The sequence below is a fragment of the Dermacentor albipictus genome, chromosome 10 (assembly GCF_038994185.2).
Source record: "Dermacentor albipictus isolate Rhodes 1998 colony chromosome 10, USDA_Dalb.pri_finalv2, whole genome shotgun sequence".
NCBI classification, from domain to species: Eukaryota; Metazoa; Arthropoda; class Arachnida; order Ixodida; family Ixodidae; genus Dermacentor; species Dermacentor albipictus.
In genome coordinates, this window is record NC_091830.1 from 50367524 (window position 1) to 50387207 (window position 19684).

Here is a 19684-nt window from a genome sequence, read left to right on the forward strand (position 1 = left end):
GAGCGCTCTAGAGTGATCGGCTGCATATGCCAGTACTAGTCCCATGCACAAAACATCCCATCTCCACTCTGTAGTTTACGAGCTATTGGCACTATTGTAGAAATTGGAGCTTCCTCAACCAACCTGCATATGGTGTGCGTTGAATGCGTAGTTACACAGACGTCGCTTCTGCGGTGGCCGAGAAGACGGTGATAAAATGTCTGAGCTAGGCTCGAGCACCGGCGCCATATGTAGAGCCCATCGCCACTGGCTTCACTGGCTGAGCCTGGCCAGACACACTTGTCAGAAACGTCAGGGACTGCACATGTTTAATAATGAATAGCGTTACCTCCAAATGTGTTTCTCTGGTGCCCAATGTGGAATGTGTGGTATGACGGTAGCGCTGCCATGTAGAGCATGTAAGGTAGCTGTCATGAGTGTTATTGCAACCATTGTGTAATGAAGCACTGTGGAGGCAAAACTCACGCCATTGTAATGTCACCCATAAATTGTTGCATTGTTAGTCTCTTGAATGTATAGTCTACTCTATGTACTCTACTAAAGGTCCATTGGGGCAAATTTTCTTAGGTTTCTAAACACGGCCGTGCCTCTGTAGCAAGCTAAAGCAGTGGATATGCAGTGTATGCAGTATGAAGTGCATGATTGTTGACATCATGACGCCTGCATGCTCACTCATTTAATGTGATCACAGCTTGCCTTGTTGTAATTAGTTCCATTTGAAACCCAGCGGTTAAATTTTTTTTCAACTGCACTTTCACCTCCTAGCTCTCGCCATAACCAATTGTTCACTTGGCCTTTGCCTTGCTTATCTCCGCGCATCCCGTTTACATTAAAGCTGCCTGCTATTTCTGTCTCCTCTTGAACAACTCAAAGCCCTATCATGAGTTGCTGGCCTAATGCACTTTACTAGGAAGAAAAAAGAGCAGTCCTGGAAATGAAACCAAAGTGTCATTGTTGGGGTTAAAACCATGCAAACAATCCAGTGAACATCAAGCATGTATACTTTTTCATGTTCCGAAGCTTTTCTGTGTGACCAGTCGGTGTGATAAATTTAGTGACATGAAATGGCATTTCTGATGCACGCTAGCAAGTTTAGTGTACAATATAAAGGTTTGTGGGATCGCAAAGTGCGGGATCCCGACGCAGAATGCCAGCATATGCTGGTTTACTTATTTAGAAAATAGTTAATCTAAATTGCAATACAGAAAAATCTTGTGGAAGCAGCAGCCCCGTGAGCCATGCAGCAAATGTTGTCGAATGGTCTTGGGGCGCCCAGTGGCTTTTTCATGGCACGCAGCCTACTTATAGATTTTGCTGTTATCGAGGTCGGCGGCGTGCACAGGCATGGAAAGTGTGTCTCGCTGGACGAAGTGATGATGGGTCAACGCCTCCGGGAGAGCAATGTGTGCAGTTGCGGCGATGGTGCTTTGCCACTTGTTCATAGGAGCGGTAGAACTGTGTGTTAGGTGCGACAGCTGTGCGTTAGTTCATTTGCGCATGCACACATCCTTACCGGCCAACTCTCCCGATTTGTCCGGGAGACTCCCAAATTCCAACCAATTCTTCCGACTGTACGGACGGGGCCGTAAGTGTCCCAAAAACTGCCCCTGACTGACTGCAAATAATAATAATAATAATAATAATAATAATAATAATAATAATAATAATAATAATAATAATAATAATAATAATAAAAACAAATCAACTTGTAGCGTTTCTAGTTAAAGGACACAATAGACATAAAGCATTGCTGTGGGACTGTGTCCATGTTGTCTACCTTTATTCTCACTTCATTCTCTTCTTCTCCTGTACCCAGGTTCCTGCGCTTCTTCATCTTCTATTCAAAGGCTTATACCGCTTCATAATTATTAATAAAATAATAATTATTAAAAAATATATTATGCATCCACAATTGCATCTTTGGCCTTATGCGAAAAGTTGCCGAAGTCAGAGTTAAATATAAGTCTTTTGTGGAGCAAAGGTCTTGGCTAACTACCGATTCTTTTAAGTCAGCTTTGCCATAACACAGCAGTGTTATGCGGTGAAGCATAGTAAAAGTTCGAATGGGTCACTGTCACCAGACGTATGGTATGTCTTCCTTAATTATGCACATGCGCACACAGCATCTCCCGTCACACTATGATCGCTGAGATGAACAAGAACTTCACTGTCAAGCCATTCAGATTTACTGGCAGCCATTCAAATTTTTTTCTGATGTTGGTGCAAGCCGGAAAAAAAGAAAAGTGAAAATGGCTTTTTTTTGTCGACAATTCTTTCCCCGCTCCCCTGCCCCAGTTGGCAAATCTCCCGAATTTCAGGGTTACTGGGTTGGCAGATATTCATACTGAAATTAGCTATCTGTGGGATCACGAATCCAAACTACACCGAGAAACTGCCACTCTTTTGTGTTCACTTTTGCGTAGATGGGAAGAGGTGAGTATGTGTCTCCACCTCCACCCCAGCCATGCTTGGACGTAACCTTGTAGGTAACCTCCGGCGGGAGCAAAGCCTGGGGAGTCGAGATGGCTAGCAGTTGCATATTCGTTGTCTTCGTGTGCACTTAGTGCTGAAGGTCGCATAATCTGAGGTTTTGGAGATGTGTTGAAGGGAGGCGCAGCAGGAGCGTTTGCTCCTCTCAGTTTGTGCTCTTCATCATGTCGGGGTTTGTGACAGCAGGTGTTTGTGTTCACCGAATAAGATTGGTTCATGTTTGCCTGTGCACGCATGTGATTGTGCTCGCTAATTTAATCAGTAGGGGAATATTTACTGCAATTATATAGCCAATAAAACAGCCTCGCTTCTTGCTGTCGTGTAATACTTTGCTATCGCAATCAAGACTGCAACGTGTTTATCACTTTCGACGACATCAAACACAGTGTGAAGAGGGCGAAGATGTGGAAATGCATACGGTGCACTAGGGAGGGCTGTACAACTGGCTGTAATGGTGTGTTTAATGGTGGTGCTGCTACCGTGATTTGCTGCGCCCCCTTTAGGTGCCGCACACTTTCCATGGGGCATTGCGGATCAAACAGGATGCCATGTTTACACCCTGCTGACCATTGAGTCCCTAAAGAGCACAGTGTCCCTTTTTTGTATTTTGTCAATATAGAATAAACAATAAAGTGCAGTTTATTGTAGAAGCATCAACGGAATGGTGCAACAGTGGTGTGTCTTGCTGCTGTGTTGTAGCTTAAACTGTTGAAGATTGCTCCATCATGTATTTTCACGGTACATCTGCATGGATCTGGCTTACAAGAGCTGCGAAGTGTTTATGTGGTCTCTGAATACTCGCTAACCTTAAAATTTTATTAGCCCAGAGTGCGACTGTATAACACACACACACATATATATATATATATGAAACAATTTAATTTTTGGTCTAGGTAGCTTTAACACTGCTATGTTTTACAGGGAACATGCCCATGACAGGACAGTTTCCAGGTAATGCCACGGGACAGGATTCACCGGGTTCTCTGCGTTGCTGGTGGGATCCAACCATCATCAACAGTGCGTTGCATTGCCATTTCATTTTAATGCACGAGGATTTCTTGGCGAGCTTTGAAGCCCTGTCATGCGAAAAGTGTAGTGCCTTGTATCTGCACAAAAATGCATAATCTGCAAAGACATTTAATCATTATGATTGTTTGATTGTTATGATCATTATGTAAAGGATTGGTAGCTTTTAAGCTATAAGGAACTTAAAGCAAAAACGTAAAATAAGAAGATGCCCATAGAGATATATAGGGCTTCTTAGAAAACGCATGGGGAAGTTTAGAGTAGGGGTGGGCCAACTGAAATTTGGGCCTGGGCCAACTTAAATTAGGGGCTGGGACAATATAAATTTGGGAATTTGCCAAGTTGAAATATGGGGTGGGCCAACTTAAATTAGGGAGTGGGACTTGAAATTTGGATATGGGCCAAATTAAGTTTGGTTGTGGGCCAACTTGGGAAGACCCTGGGTAGACATGCATAATCTAGGAAAAGCAAGTAAGCAAAACTAAGCAGAAACGAAGTGACAGTCGACCCAAACAATGCTTATGCATTAGTAGACAGTTCTCAGAATCTCTAGCTTTTTTTAATTGAAAGGATTTGCTGCGAGACACACAAACATTGTAAGGAGAGAGTGTCCAACTGTACTGTACTTCCAGATCATTTTTTTTTACATACTGCAGCCCTATTTGTGGCTATGGCAGGGAAACTTTAAAAAAATGTGATGGATACCTTAAGATGGAACAACCCACATGTGCAATTAATCAACAGTGTCATGTCATGCTGCTGTGGAACTGGTCATTAAGGTGATATGAACTCTGATTTAGAGAGAGGGAGAAAACTTTATTCGACATGTGCCCTCTCTGGGACTTGGCAACTGACTTAGGTGTACAAATCAAAATTAGGTCGATGTTGCCCTAGCAGACTGTGCCAGGGTTTGCCAAGAAATTTTCATAAAGCTTTCAGGGAAAAGCTGGAAATATCTGGGAACTTAAATATGCAGAATTAGTAAGCACTACAAAACTTGCTATGAATATTTACTGTGGTTGATATCGCAGTTCTGTCACATAGCTAGATTACTTGAAGAGATGGACACTATTTGCAAGGCAAAATGCATAGTCATCTTGTTTAACTTAAAAATTTTAGCCACAAATAACTTTGTGGAGAAACACTTTGGAGCGCGTGGCCCACTTACATAATCGAGGACACCTTGGTGGCCACATTTTGATGTAGGTGAAATGCAATAGTGCCCGTATACTGTGCGTTGGGTGCACATTAAAGAAACCTAGGTGGTAAAAATTACTCCGGAGCCCCTCCCCTCCCCCCCTATGGCATTCCTCGTAATCATATCTGTGTAATCATAATCATAGTATTGGTTTTGGCACATAAAACCACAGAAATAAAATTTTAAGTGAAGATAAGCAGTCTGTTCAGTTCCAAGAAATATAGCCTAAAATTTGTGGCAGAGGGCTAGGATGTTTCCACAGTGCTTTCAAAAGACATGGATTTTGCACAGTCCTCCTCGGCACTGTGGAAAACGGGTATCTGATAGATGTTAAATGTAACATCAGTGCATTTCAACAAATTTTGAGGGCGTATTTCGTGTAGCTGGCACTGAGTACAGGATTTCTGCAAAATCAAAGCTTTTTTAGCTTTTTTTTCTTGTGGTTTGGTGTTCGTTGTCATTTCCTTGCCAGATGTATTTGTGCACATTGTAAATATAAATAACTTGAGCCACTGGTTATGTGCGCATTCCTGGCTATGCCCATTCCTGGCTGTGCCCATTCCTGGCTGGGCACATCCATTCCTGGATGTGCCCATTCCGGAATGGGTGTGCCGCTGTAACATAAGAGGAATGAAATGTGTTTATATAGGTGTCAAACTTCTCTGTGCGTACACCTCTCACTGACAGTCTTCCCTCGACAAGCATCATACATGGTCCCCTTGATGCAGACAACTAACGGCTACTGGCAACGGGGCTGTGCTCGTTTCATTCACTACTGCTGCTACCTCGTACAAGCTTCAAGTTGTTTAGGTTCCAACGTTGCATTGAATCTGCCTGTCTTTACATTATTACTGCTTAGCTTCAGTTCTGCAATTTGGACATACCCGCCGCAGTTGCTTAGTGGCTATCGTGTCGGGCTGCTAAGCACGACGTTGTGGGATCGAATCCCAGCCATGGCGGCCGCATTCTACGATGGGGGCGAAATGCAATAACATCGATTTAGGTGCACGTTAAAGAAACCCAGGTGGTTCAGACTTCCGGAGTCCCTCACTACGGCGTGCCTCGTAATCAGATCGTGGTTTCAGCATGTAAAGCCTCATAATTTAATTTTTAATTAATTTGGGCATATGCTTTAAGTTTTTTGCAAAGTTAATTAGTGAAACTCTTTCGATTGGTAAACATCACTCGACTATTTATTTTGCAAGTACATGTGCCTCTTTAATTAATCTAGCTGATGCAACAAAATTGCGATATCTACTACAGGATGTTTGTATTAAGTGTTTTTCCATTCAAATAGATAGCCTGTCATATATTCCTATGCACTTCTACACATGATGTCGATTGGTCAGATTTCTACGGACATCAAGAGTAACCAGTGGTGCAGGCATTGGCTTAGTTGCGGTCTATGGTGACTGCTATATCTTTGCAACATTACAGGGATTTTTGCCAGCATTTGAAAACTGCGCTTTTGCTAAGTAGTTCTGTTATATTTAACACACGTGAAGTTCCGCATGCCATCAGCAACATTACTACATTTGTACAGGTAAGTGCACAACCAAAGGGAATGTGTGGGCAGCTGGCTCCAATCTTGCGAATGATGCAGAAGCACTGTCAGCGCGCTGTGCAGGTATACATAGCAAATAGCCAGCACCATCTTCCGCATATAATCTGTCGTTAATGTGGAGGTTTACAAACTGCCACTGAAGGGAATATGCTCATGCACTGATAATGTGTGTTCCCTTTGGCGATGGAGCTGCCTGTACATTTCTGTGATGGACAAGGGGAATGCCCGTGCAAAAAGCAGCATTGTTTCAGTCAGAGACAGAAGCAGCCAGAGGACAATGAGTGACAGACCTTTGCCTTAAGTTTCATGGCTACTGTAATATTTTGAGGCTGTGTGCTTGTTGGCAGCCATGCACGAAATGCTTGCACTTATACACAGGCATGCAAACTGCCCTTTTTACATTCCAGAGATGAAAAACAGCAAAATCGCTCCCAAGCCTGTGCCAGTCTTCTGTTGCGAGATGTGCGGTGATTGCTTCTCATCGGTAGACCACCTAAACAGGCACAGGTTGTCAACGCACGCAGAGAAGCCCCAAGGCAAACATCAGTGCGCCCTTTGCCCCTACTCTAGTAATAGTAGGTAAGCTGGAACAAGCTCTTTAGTTGAATGAGGTAGGCCTGTGAAAATGCAGTTTCACCTCAATGTTATGAAGTTGGTAAAGTTGGCATTTCATTGTGTCAAAATTTTGTTACATTGAAATTCGAATTCTATGTAGGTGCATTCACTGACCGATTTATTTATTTCTTTCTTTTTACATGAAAGGGCCGTAAAAACTTTCAGTTCGAAAAAATGAAATTTCAGTAACAAGAAAGTCACTTTTGTTGAACTTGAGAGCTGGCAACCACGTTTACGGTTTGATGCGGAAGCAATGAAGCCTTCTTCATGACAGCCATGTGGCACATGGAAAAAAAAAATCAGGTCCGATAGATCATGGTAACAATCGTGGTAATCAGGTGAAACACATTTTGGAAGCTTTCACATCCATTCTTCCACCACAACCTGCCAACTTAATCTTAGCCATTGCTCACAGCGGTATAACACTGAATGAAAGAAACTATACTGCTCTCCACACAGTCTGATCAGTGCAACATCAAAGCCCATTGGATATCACTGAAGAAAAGGTTCTCTTTAATATCGCATTAAAGTGAGGTCACACATTCGCTCAATTGGTAGGAGCATCACATGTGAAATGTGAAGACGGGTTCAAATCCCACTTGCAGCAAGCTTTTTTTCTCGTCTTTCATTTCTCTTTATTTTATTATTTCTACATTTCAATCAAAACAAGTAAGTCACCCTAGGCTTTCTTTGGTTTCATTGCCTGCTGGCTTCATATGAAACAGATTAACAAAAATCAGGTCCCTTGGTTTCCCTTTGTCTCGTTCATGACTTGAATAGCGTCGCATTGTAGTGACGCTGAGGAATAAGTCTCCCTAGGCTTTCTTTGGTTTCATTGCCTGCTGGCTTCATATGAAACAGATTAACAAAAATCAGGTCCCTTGGTTTCCCTTTGTCTCGTTCATGACTTGAATAGCGTCGCATTGTAGTGATGCTGAGGAATAAGTCACCCTAGGCTTTCTTTGGTTTCATTGCCTGCTGGCTTCATATGAAACAGATTAACAAAAATCAGGTTCCTTGGTTTCCCTTTGTCTCGTTCATGACTTGAATAGCGTCGCATTGTAGTGACGCTGAGGAATGACAAATACTGCCTAGTGTTTAGTTGTGGCTCTAGCTCTTTATTGGGCAAGGGCGTACTTGGAATAGTAGTACTCGAATCACAATAATAGTGGTGAATGCAGTTGTCCAGTATGATAAAATGGGTAGCGTATGTCCGCTGTATATACCTGGCTGGTCATACATTCTGATGCAATTGTTAGTGCATGTGTACATTTGAGGATGTACAACACTATTCGTGACGTCCATGCAGTCTGATCAGACCCCCCTCGTTTGCTATAGAATTCGCAGCAATGCTAAAAAAATTTCGGCTGCTGCAGGCATGTCTTGCGCCGAGCAACAATAGAGAACAATAATAGTTCAATAAAAATGAACATCAACAAGAAGAAAAAGAACTATATATGGCAGTACTAATAAAGTGTCCCCAAAACAGTGTGACCCGGTATGTTTAGGGTCTTTCATTTTCATTTATCTTTAATTTGGGGGATAAAAATTAGCTGTTCGTTTTACAGAGGAAAACTGGGGAGAAGTCGGGGAGTTTTTTGTTGTCTGGCAGGAAAATCGAGGAGAAATTGGGAATTTTGTTGTCTGGCAATCCAAAGTTCGGAATTTTCTTGACACATTTACAAACAACTAACACAAGCAGTGATCTTCTTTTGGACATAAACATTCTATTTAAACAAGCAAAGTCACTCACGTATAGACCGTTTCATCGGGCGAGGAGGATAGGGCGCGCGGAGAGCCTTTCCTCCTCTCTGGCTTGGGCGATCCGGCGCGGCGCTGCTTGAAAGTACTGCTGTCGCGTGCTGCGGAACGATTTTGGAATGTTTCAGATCGTATCTTGCGAAATTTACACCATGTCCGTTCATATAAGGTCGTCAGGGAAGCCTTTCGGTGCATCGGTAACTACAGTAGGCGGAAATATCTCTCGGGGGCGCAAGAATGTGACGCATTTTATCAGCCGCGGTGTACGTACATTATCAGTCGCGATGTGTGTATGTCTTGTGAACTGTTTTGCTTATATCGGTTTTAATTCAACAAAGAAAACCGGTGTCTCTGTATTACCAGCATGAAATGGTAAATCTGCTCACTATCGAATCGCCTGGTGTAGGGAATAAAACATAAAGCATAAGAGCGCATGCTCGTGCACGGCCAACCTAAGGCAACCACGAAACATCTAAGCGGAATGCGCAATAAAATATTTGTGATGCGCCGGCATCGTTCTCGCGCATTTCAAGTCTAGTAGGCTTTAAATTACCATATATCTATGCTAGCCTTCCTGCATGAGGCTGATGGTGCTGCTCAACACAGCGATCACTGCGGTTGGTGAACCAGCACGATACATATGTAAGCTGTGCACTTCGGCATTGCCTTTTGGCCTGCATACAGCCATAATGTATGAGAGGGATCGCATAAAAAGAATGCGATGCCTATTTTTGAGGTCAAAATTTTCGTAATACGTGTGAGTGCGTCGTAGTGAACAGAACGAACACAACCGAAAAAAAAAAATCGGTTATTGTCATCTTTCTTGAAAAAGCAAGAGAAAACAGGCTAACGCCACAATAGGACCTCGCATACTCACGCCGCACGTTTATAAATATATAACCGCTGATGCCATATGCTTGGACCATGCGGTATATAGAACAAAGATATATGTAATCCAGCACCTACCACTGCTTAGGACGCTCGCGCAGTTCGTAAACAGTCCATTTGCTGGACAAGCTTAATTCAGACTGTAAGGTATGCTGCTATTACTTGCCAAAACTATTTTATTCAGGGGTGAAACCTCATCCAGCGAACCAAGTAGTCACGCAATGTAACCTGCAGCGAATAGTTTGAACGCTTGTCAAAGTATAACATCACAGCTCCTACCGTAGCATAACGGTACCCACGCTGTTACGATCGTCGCGTATGTTTCAATGGCGCCTATACCGCAGCTTAGAAAAAGAGGATAATACTGCAATAAGGTCACATCAGTGATTGGCACATTAAGAAATACACATTTGGTCTCCGAGGCTGATTCTATAGGCTCAAATGTGCGCGCACAAATCGCGCTGCGTGTTTCGTCCACCCCAACGCCAGCAGAAATTCCGGCCATGATGCCTTAAACCACTTCAGCACGTCTCACAGAGCCGTTTACCATGTAAAATATGCGCGTCATAGTAAACAGACCGTACGACTGTGAAAACAAACGCCAGAACCTACCGCCGAGCGTATACCTGCCATGCAAAGGACCGCTTCCACCCAAGCCAGTATGGCGCTGCTCATAGGCGGCGCCACTGCGTTCACAATATGGCGGCGCCTACGAAAAAACGGTCTATACGTGTAATGGCAAATAGAGCTGCTCGCAAAGCATATTTGTTTTGTCAATGGCGCAGGCACGCGAGAGCTGCACCGCCTTTGCCTGTGCACATGTGTGAGCTGCGAGAGTGAAATATGAGGACTGCGCCTAGCTACTACGGAAGAGTATGTGCTTTGCTCCGTTTTCCTTAGCTGATGGCAACATGGGCTATGTGAGAACCAGTGCTTAACCTCTGTTCAAAGGGGATCGCAGTGGCTGGTAGAGAGTCTGCAATAGGGAAGCATACAAAACAACAAATTCACAGTAGCATAGTGTCATTGTTGATTGCTCTGAGGTTGCTAAAGTAGCATCTACCTAAGACCTTGCCCCCGCGCTTTGCAGCGGGTCGCTTCGCTGCCCTTGGCAGGAACCCTCCGTGCCAGGCATGGTGGTGAAGCATAGACAAAAAAAAACTACTGCAGAAGTGAGGGAGAGGAGGGACACTATAATCCAGATGTTAAAAAATAAGAGGAAAGAAAAATGTTTTAACAAGCTTTCGAATGCCTGACCTGCAAACCCGAGCGCAGTGCTGTGAGTGCCATGCCACAAAAGACAAACGGAGGGAGAGCTTATTCTGAAGTATTTATCTGTGTTCGCGTAGTGTAACTCGGCTAGGGACAAAGAGGCAAAAGTATGTCTGCATCTGTAGTACCTAGGCAGAGTCCCCACATTTTTCTATCACAAATTGTGCATGCGCGCGTCAGCAGAACACAGCATTTCTCTCTTGAGTCTGTGCCATTGACAAAACGGGAACACATGCTTGCAAATCAAGTGACGGACTCACCTCTACCAATCCTTAGTGGCAGGCATTAATAATACATTTAAAAGAAGCCACATCATCAAAAAAAGAAGGAAAAAAAAGGTAGAGACGGGTTTTACAATTCCTTCTTCACTTTGTTCTCTGCACTTTTTTAAAAGTAGTGTATACAGGCATGCATGACAGGAGGTGTGATTCTTCTCTTTATCTTGCAAGCTCTTGTTGGCATACATCATCATACGCATTGGGAATACTTCCATGTCCATCCCAGACCTGTCGGCCTTTTCGTTCTTGCTTGTTGTCCTGTTTTACTGGTTCCCAGTATAAGCTCGTGCAACAAAATCAGTGAAATTACCCTTCTTTGAACGTAGTTGGGTGAACATCTCAATGTCACAGCTATAGTTGTGACATTGAGAAGGTACCGTTCAATGCAGAACATCAGTGGTGCGTTATTTGCTTCCTGGCTCATTATTGCTGTTTACATGTATGCGATCTGCAAGAAGTGTGATGCAATGCGCCATTGTCGTATTCAGATAACGTAGTACTAAAAAACAATAAGCTTTCATTCTCTCAAGATCGATAGCCGCTGAATAAATTGCCGGTAAATTATTGCTTGTGTGTTAAGCGAAAACGAGGCATATAGCACAGTTACATATGTATTAATATTATTAATATTGTGATACTGTCTTAACCACTTGCTCACAAAAGATTTGCAGTGTTCTGCAGTTTTGTAACACCTGCATTTATTTTTACTTTTTAAAAACAGGAAAGCCTCTGGGAGAAGCTGGGTTTACAGGGTGTCTACGAACTGGGAAAACCGAGAATTCTCAGGGATTTTGGATAGTCTGGAAATACTAGGGGAAGTTGTGCTTCTATCAGGGAAAAGCAGGAGTCATCTTATTGAAAGGGAACGAATGCTGGCTCGAATAAAAGAGAGAATTCGTAACGAATTGTTGACGTCGTGTCCTCGGTTGGAGGAGTTGCCAGAGTACAGTCAATGACCGATTTTACGGGCGTCCGATTTTTGGGACATGCCCGATAATGCGGACAGCTTTGCGCACCACCACGTATTTCATAGAGTCATTGTACAATAACGACAAGAACGCCTGAAATTTCGGATACAAGAACCCTTCGCCGGCCGATTTTCCTGACTTTTTGCCACAACCGCAGGTCCGAAATGGCATTAATGAAAGCCAACACTGCCGTTTTGATTATCTCGCTGCCTCGAACCAGCACTCGCACGTAGATCCGGGGCCTAGCTGCTTTGACGTTCGCTATTGAGGTTCTTGCCGTTCGGTGCCATGTTTTTTATGGAAATGATTCACCACTGCCACCAGTAGCACTGACTCCGCCTCTGTAATCATCGCGATTGGCTTCGAAGCTTAGAAAGCACGGTGCGTTGCATATTGTTGGTTCCTGAAAGGCAGTTTCGCCTCAGCACATCAATGTGACGCGGTGAAGCATCTGTGAAGTATTGCGGCGGAGCTTAAACGTGGGAATGGGCTATTGCCACGGGACACAGTATGTATTCCTTAATTATACACACATGCACACGGTATCTCCTGTCACAGTACAAGCACTTATATGCCTAATACGTGTACCGACAGGCCTTCAGAGCATTTTCGAATGTGCCTGGGGCGGTTTGAGCCCTTAAGGGCAGTAAATGACATGCATTAATTTTTTTCCAACTGGCTGATTTTTCGTACGTTTTCGCGCCCCCTAGGGAGTTTGAAAAATTGGACGTGGACTGTGCAACTGACCAAGAAGATGATTCAAATGGTCTGTGGGGCGAACGAGTGGCGGAAGGAGGACAAGAACAAAAAGAACCTATGCATTGAGGAGTGCGTGCTGCCACTGTTTTGAAGGAGCTTGAGCTCAAAATACAGTGTTGACTGATGCTGAGGTGCAGGTGTCCCTCATACAAACTGAAGCAAACTATTTAAAGCAATGAAACACAACACTGAGGTGTTGTGCATAGGCTGAGAGTATGTTAGGAGAGTTGAGGTTGACTTACAAGCTGTTGAGAGAGAATCTCAATTGTGACAAAGTCCGCGCCTCATACCACTGAACTTGCTAGCAGTTGATAGAAAGAGGTCATATTCAAAAATATTTGTTTCTGTATGCATCTCCTTTTTATTTGTATTTGAGAATCTCAGACTCCATTTGCGATTTTTTTTAAGACATTTTATTTGCTGCGCATTTTACTAGCCCCTCCCTTCTATTCGCTTTTTGAATAACATAAACACTATTCCTTAGTGTTCAAACTGGATTAAGTCGTTTTTTTAAATTTGTTTTTCATATGCTTACCAGAGAGTGACAGCATCGGGTGACATGTTTTCAGCCTGTCTTGACATAAAACATAGTTCTGCGTCACTCAGGGAATTTCGCAAAAGCACTCGGGGAAAACCTGGAGAACTCGGAATTTGGAAATGTGAACTTGGTAGACACCCTGTTGCAAGATGAACCTTCTTTTGCTCCTTGGGAGGTGAAGCATGCGCAATATGACTTCAGGTTAATGAAGAACACAAAACAGTCTACCAAGAGAGGCTTCACTAAGTGACTGTTTTGAAATAGATACAGTATATAATTTATGCACGAAATATTTTGCAGATGGACCAGAAAGAAATTATAATTTAGGCGCTGCGCAGTCACATCGAATCAATTTGAAAAACAAATTAAACTTCCAAGTCGGCCACTGTGTTTACCGCAGAATTCTATGCCATCTCGTCAGCACTTGAAGACATCCTGAAAAGAAAAAATGACCAATCTGTCATATTTAGTGACTCGCTGAGCTCTCTTGAAGCTCTCGCATCTAGCGTACCATTTAGAAATCATCTATTGAGGAAAATACAAAATCAGTACACTAAATGTCATAACAGAGCTTTAAACATCACTTTCTGCTGAGTTCCTAGTCATGTAGGAATCCCCGGTAACGAAAGAGCATATTTTATGGCAGCCGGCACCAAAGATCTGGAGCTATATGATGTTGGCCTACGTTGGCAAGATTATAAAGGCACATTAAAATCAGCGGTTGTAAAACATTGGCAGAAACTGGGATCAGCAAGAACATAACAAGCTTCATTGCATAAAACCTGTTTTACGAGAATGGCACAGTTGTCGCCACAAAGATTTTACGAGGTAATCCTATGTCACTTAAGAATTGGTCACAAAAGGCTGACCCTCAGTTACCTAACAAATAACGAACCACAACCAACATGCCAACACTGCGGTGAACTTTTAAACGTTCTACACATTTTAATAGCATGTTGTGGCTTAGAAAAATAGACAAAAGATATTTCAAAATTTTTTACAAAAAAAAATCCCTTTCCATTTCATGCTTTTATTGAGCGATTAACCACTTGTGCCATAGGAACCCTACAAGGACTGTAGCACATTTCATGTTCTTATATTTTTACTCAGCCATGTACACCACTCGGCCGTGTACACCATTTTACCAAATTTGAACAAATGAGCTAACTCGGAAAATGTGCTTGGCACATTATAGCCTGCACGGCTGCTGCGCCATTAAAATTTCAAATCATCGTAATCATCATCAACTTTATGTATGCAGGTATGACGTGGACGCGCATGAGCGCACTCACAATGGCGTGAAGCCATTCGTGTGCCACCTGTGCCAGAAAGGGTTCGTGCAGCGATCCCAGCTGCACGTGCACCTGAAGAGCCATGCTGGCGATAGGCCGCACGAGTGCCTGGAGTGCGGCAAACGCTTCGTGCTCTTCTCGCACCTCAACTACCACCGGAACAACGTGCACGGCAAGGCCGAGAAGTCCCACGTGTGCCCGCAGTGTGGCAGGGGCTTTGTCCGTCGCGCCGTGCTCGGCCGGCACATGCTGTCGCACGAGACTGATAAGCCGCACGTCTGTTCGGTGTGTGGCAGGACGTTCTCTCGGCTGGACAACGCCAAGACGCACCTTCGGCGGAAGCACCCGGAGTCCAACGGAGACATTTACACCACGCCTATGGCGAACCTGTCGGAGGAAGTGGAAAGTTACGGCGCTACCTTAAACATGGGTGGACCTTCCGAGCTATACGAAAGCCCGACGTCGTCGGGAACGTGCGACGGCGCTGCCGTTGATAGAGGCTCGGAAACGGCAGACGCGAGCGGCTTACGAACACTAAGCGGGCCTTAGCCTATTCGCCCTCAAAAATGGTGTTAGAGACCGTGTGCAGAACAAGAAGGGCACATGTGGAATGCAACACTAGGAACAAATTTTCGAAATTTGGTTGCCGACGATGCTCATTCAAGGTGGTGGAAAAAAGAGCGGATGTTCAGTGCACGTATACAGGGTCTTGAATATGCGTCTGAAAAGCAAGCCCTGGCTCAGACTAGTGTCACCACCTGCCGGCAGCAGCAAGAAGGTGCTGCTGCCGCGTAAGTGGCCGATTTCAAGTGCCGGCTTTTCAGGTGCCACTTTCCCCATAGGCGAAAACAGTTTCCCATTCTTGTCTTAAAAAACAGGCAACTAATCGTGCCATGTGTTACACTGAATGAAGTCGACAACAAAATGCGATCGTTCTGCAAAATTTGAGCAAGAACAGTGCAGCGGTGAGTGCAAAATCTTTTTTTGAACAAGTGCAGCCAAATATTCAGGACCCTGCATATGCTCGCTGGTGGACGTTCTTTCTTGTTTACTGATGTGCGCGTGAGCCTTTAAGCGCCAGTCTACGTTTATTTTTCAAGAGGCAGGAGGAGTGATTAGGTAGCAGTGAAACGGTGCAGAGATGAGACACAGTGCAGGGGGCTGTACGTTTCGTAGGTTTATGCGCCGGTTGGATGCAAAGTGTTCGCGTCTGTTTCTACCGTATAAGACGCATTGTTGTAGTTGGCTGCTTTAATGCAGTAGACGAACTCTTGGACCCTGGAAGTGCCTTGTAAGGGATGTCTCATGTAAAGAACCTTGTTGGCAGGAAGAGCAGACTGTACCAGGACTCTTCATTTCTCTGTCCACTGCTTTGATTGACGTTCATCGGCAAGGAATTTAAATACTTTATCAATCTGGCCTTTCGAAAAAAAATCAGGCAGATGCAGTTCGTCGCGATTGCGTTAACATCCCTAGTTTTATTTCTTCACTTTGCATAGCGTAGCTGGAAGTGTTGACCTATGCAAGAAAGTAAAAGCCCCATATAGTGTTTCTGTATGGTACCTTAGGAGTAACTCTGGCTCCAAACTGCTGGCAGCACCGTCGCATAATCACGACGTCACTTCTGGCCTCACACATGGCTTCCGAGAATGGTCGGTGCGTGCAGCCCAATCTTAGGGGGCCATTTGGCTCAGATGTGAGGTGATGCTATTCCTGTTCACATCGTCGTTACGTATCATGATTCTTTCTCGTCCCCTCCTCATGTGCAGCATACAATTTCGTATAATTACTAGAGGGAACTGTGGCACTAGTGTCTACAGAAGCAGCAAGCAGGGCAGTTCAGCCAGCATGGTAATGTTGAGTAGTGCATGGATTTGCCAAAACTTCATTGTTCTTGCTCAAATGGCTTCATGACTTTGCAAAATGTCCATTCTTAAGAAAGTGCTGCATTATCAATAAATCCGAGGACACCTAAGCACTTCTTATGAGTTGTGAATGCGAAAGCATTAAAGGGACTGACAACCAATTTTCATCGTACCCATTTTTTTTAGTGCAATGGAAAACTTGCCAGTCAGAGTGTGTATCATGAAGTGCTAACGCGCAAAGCGCCCTGACACATTTTTTATCAGAATTTTTTTATCTGCAGTGAGGATGTAGTTGTTCACTAGAAGCATGCTGAAAACAGTGATAGGTCAGCGCGATAGCGATTATACGCCGGCACAAGTGTGGCCGTGCTGTAACAAAGTATAATTTTGTTTATCAAGTCGATGTTCCTGCGATTGGTGTTTTCCGAATTGCTAAATGACTTCTGCGATAATAGCTACGAGTTTTCGTGGTTTCCTGTCCAATTGCTTTGGTACTTAACCAGTCAAAACAAAACCAATCGGATCGAAAACACGTCTTTACATGTGTTGCGGAGTTCAGCGTATTGCCGTAGCCACGCGTGTTTTTTTTATTTTCGAAGCATAGAATAATGCGCGAGTGCCTAATAATATGCTGACTGAAATTTTATGATGTAGTTAACAGTGGACTTGCGTACAGTAATCTCGTGGAATGCATCCGAAGTGCTGGGATTTCACCGCGAGGTCTCGTCATTTATTGGTTTTTGTGACTTCGCCAGTTTGAAATGATAATTCCGAGGCGAAGTTGGAACGCAGACGAGATCTTGCGTGGATAGCACACGCTTGCGAGGGTGGTGTGCCGTTGCGGCGATGCTCTCTTCGCCCAAGCTACACGTGGCGCGGCAGCAGCTGGTCCCTTTCACCCTCTCTGCTCCGGCGAGGCGCGCGCGTGACTTGGCATCGCAGCCAATGGGAATTTAGGTGCCGTTTCGCCGCTACAGACGCCTGCTCTTTCACTCAATGTGCCATTTGATGCTCTTGCATCAATAATAAATAGACATTAAATTGTCCAAAGGCAGGATTCGAACACAGGACCTCTAGCACAGAAGCCCGATATTGAATCCATTACGCCACGGACGCATGGACAAGCGGTATCCCTGCAATTAGCAGCGATTATGCGTTCTTGCAGTCCCATTACCTTCTGCATTAAAGAAGCGTAAATTGCTTTGAAATTCAATTTAGGCCCAGCTAAAGCGTTATAAACGAAGCCACATCAACATCTGAAGCCCCAAGCACGAAGATCAGACAAATCCATGTACTACCCATCATTCCCGTGGTGGCCGAACGATAGCAGCGCCAGAGTTCCCTCTAGCAATTAGTGTAGGAAACTCCATGTTGTGCCGAACACATATAAGAAATGTATATGCACCACTTGGGGTGTAACAGTAATAGTCATCTGTCTGGCTTGCGTTTCCTTTCTTGAAAACTCTGCGCTCGCTACTTTCCTGTCACAAAAATTTGTCGCGTTGATAAGGCGCATGCCGTTCGTGACCTGCAAGTACCGGGCGCGCAGCGTTAATGATAGGAAAATGCGCGCAAGATAGGCGATGACCGGGGAAAAGATAAGCTCCAAATAGTGCAAACTTTCATAGTGTGCAGCATGGCAGCGCATACTGGCCCTGTCTTTCGTGTAATAAATTCCTTCCTGCGTCCTTGTACACTGTCGAAATCGGCTGTATTGTTCAATATGTGTTGACCACCGCACGCTCGCTCAGTCGACCAGTTCTAGCTGGTCCGTCGAGTAGGAGTTGCACAGCGCTGCCTTCCATTGCCGTCTGGCGGGACGTGCTAAGGCAATGAGCTCTGGTGCGCTTAATTGCACATGCCCATACCGTGTGGTAGAGCGCTGCATGTACATCGCAGTGTGCACGTTCATAGGAGAACAGTCTGTACCACAGTGGAACAGACTCAAGTGCGGATGTGTGTTTGTAGTTTCCGCCATACTATATCATGCAGTGGGGGTCCAAGTGCGCCGTTTTGCTACAATTCGACTCGCCTGCTCCTGACTGCGCCCACCCAAGTGCCATTTGCGCCAACTGCGCAAAAGTCCGGTATTTTCGCGTTTTAATTCACGGCAGTGCAATGTTTTCAGCAGGGTTATGCAGCTTCAGTCAACGACTGATATTTCGGACATGTTCGATAATTCGGACGCGTTCGAGGCACAGCCACGGTACACTATAGAGTTAATGTATAAGACCGCCTGAAATTTCGGGCGCAAGAACCCCTCGCCGTCCGATTTTCTGGGCTTCTCGCCATGACCGCAGCTCCGAGACGGCATCGATCGAAGCCACTATCGTCGCCATTTATCTCGCCGCCTCGAAAGGCGCTCTCGCACGCAGATCCTCTGGCAGCTGTAGCCACCACCGGGGCTACGCTAGGCCTAGCTACTTCTGCGTTCGCTGCCAAGCTTGTTGTTGTTAGTGCTGTGTTTATTTTAAAAAATTTGCCGCTATTAACAATGACGCCACCCGCCGTGGTTGCTTAGTGGTTATGGTGTTGGGCTGCTAAGAACGAGGTCGCAGGATCTAATCCCGGCAACGGCGGCCGCATTTCGAGGGGGGCGAAATGAGAAAACACCCGTGTACTTAGATTTAGGTGAAGAACCCCAGGTGGTCGAAATTTCCGGCCACCTCATATGGCCTGCCTCATAATCAGAAAGTTGTTTTGGTACGTAAAATCCCACAATTTACAATGGCACCGACTTTGTAATCCTTACCAGTGGCCAACGGCTTCTAAGCTGAAAAAGCACGACGCGTTGCATAATGCCAGTTTCCGATAGTCAGCTTCGCCTCAATATAGCAGTTTACGCGGTGAAGCATACGCGAAGTGTTGCGGCGAGGTATACCAAGAGTGGGCAGATGCGATTGTTACGGGACAAGTATGTATTCCTTAATTATACACGCGTGCACCCGCCGTCTCCTGTCATAGTACGAGCACTGATACGCCTAATAAGTGTACTGTCAGGCTTTCAGAGCTATTTCGGACGTGCCTGTGGCGAATTGAACCCTTGAGGGCAGTAAAAAGGCATACATTCGTAATGAAAAAAAAAAAGGGTAAGGCATGCGGACACGGACACATAAGTGGACAACACGAACGGCGTTCGTGCTGTCCACTGCTCTTGTCCGCGTCTGCAC

The 19684-nt window shown here is 44.7% G+C and overlaps 1 protein-coding gene across 1 annotated transcript in view; it reads left to right on the forward strand.

Annotated features, from left to right (window-relative positions):
• LOC139051067 (uncharacterized) overlaps window positions 1-18208 on the forward strand; it is a 34409-nt gene extending 16201 nt beyond the window's left edge. Inside the window, exons 6-8 of the mRNA XM_070528129.1 lie at window positions 3412-3507; window positions 6686-6857; window positions 14619-18208. Of these exons, the coding sequence (XP_070384230.1) occupies window positions 3412-3507; window positions 6686-6857; window positions 14619-15198 (848 nt within the window). The 3' untranslated portion in view covers window positions 15199-18208. The remainder of the gene's footprint in view (window positions 1-3411; window positions 3508-6685; window positions 6858-14618) is intronic.
• The last annotated feature ends 1476 nt before the right edge of the window (window positions 18209-19684 follow it).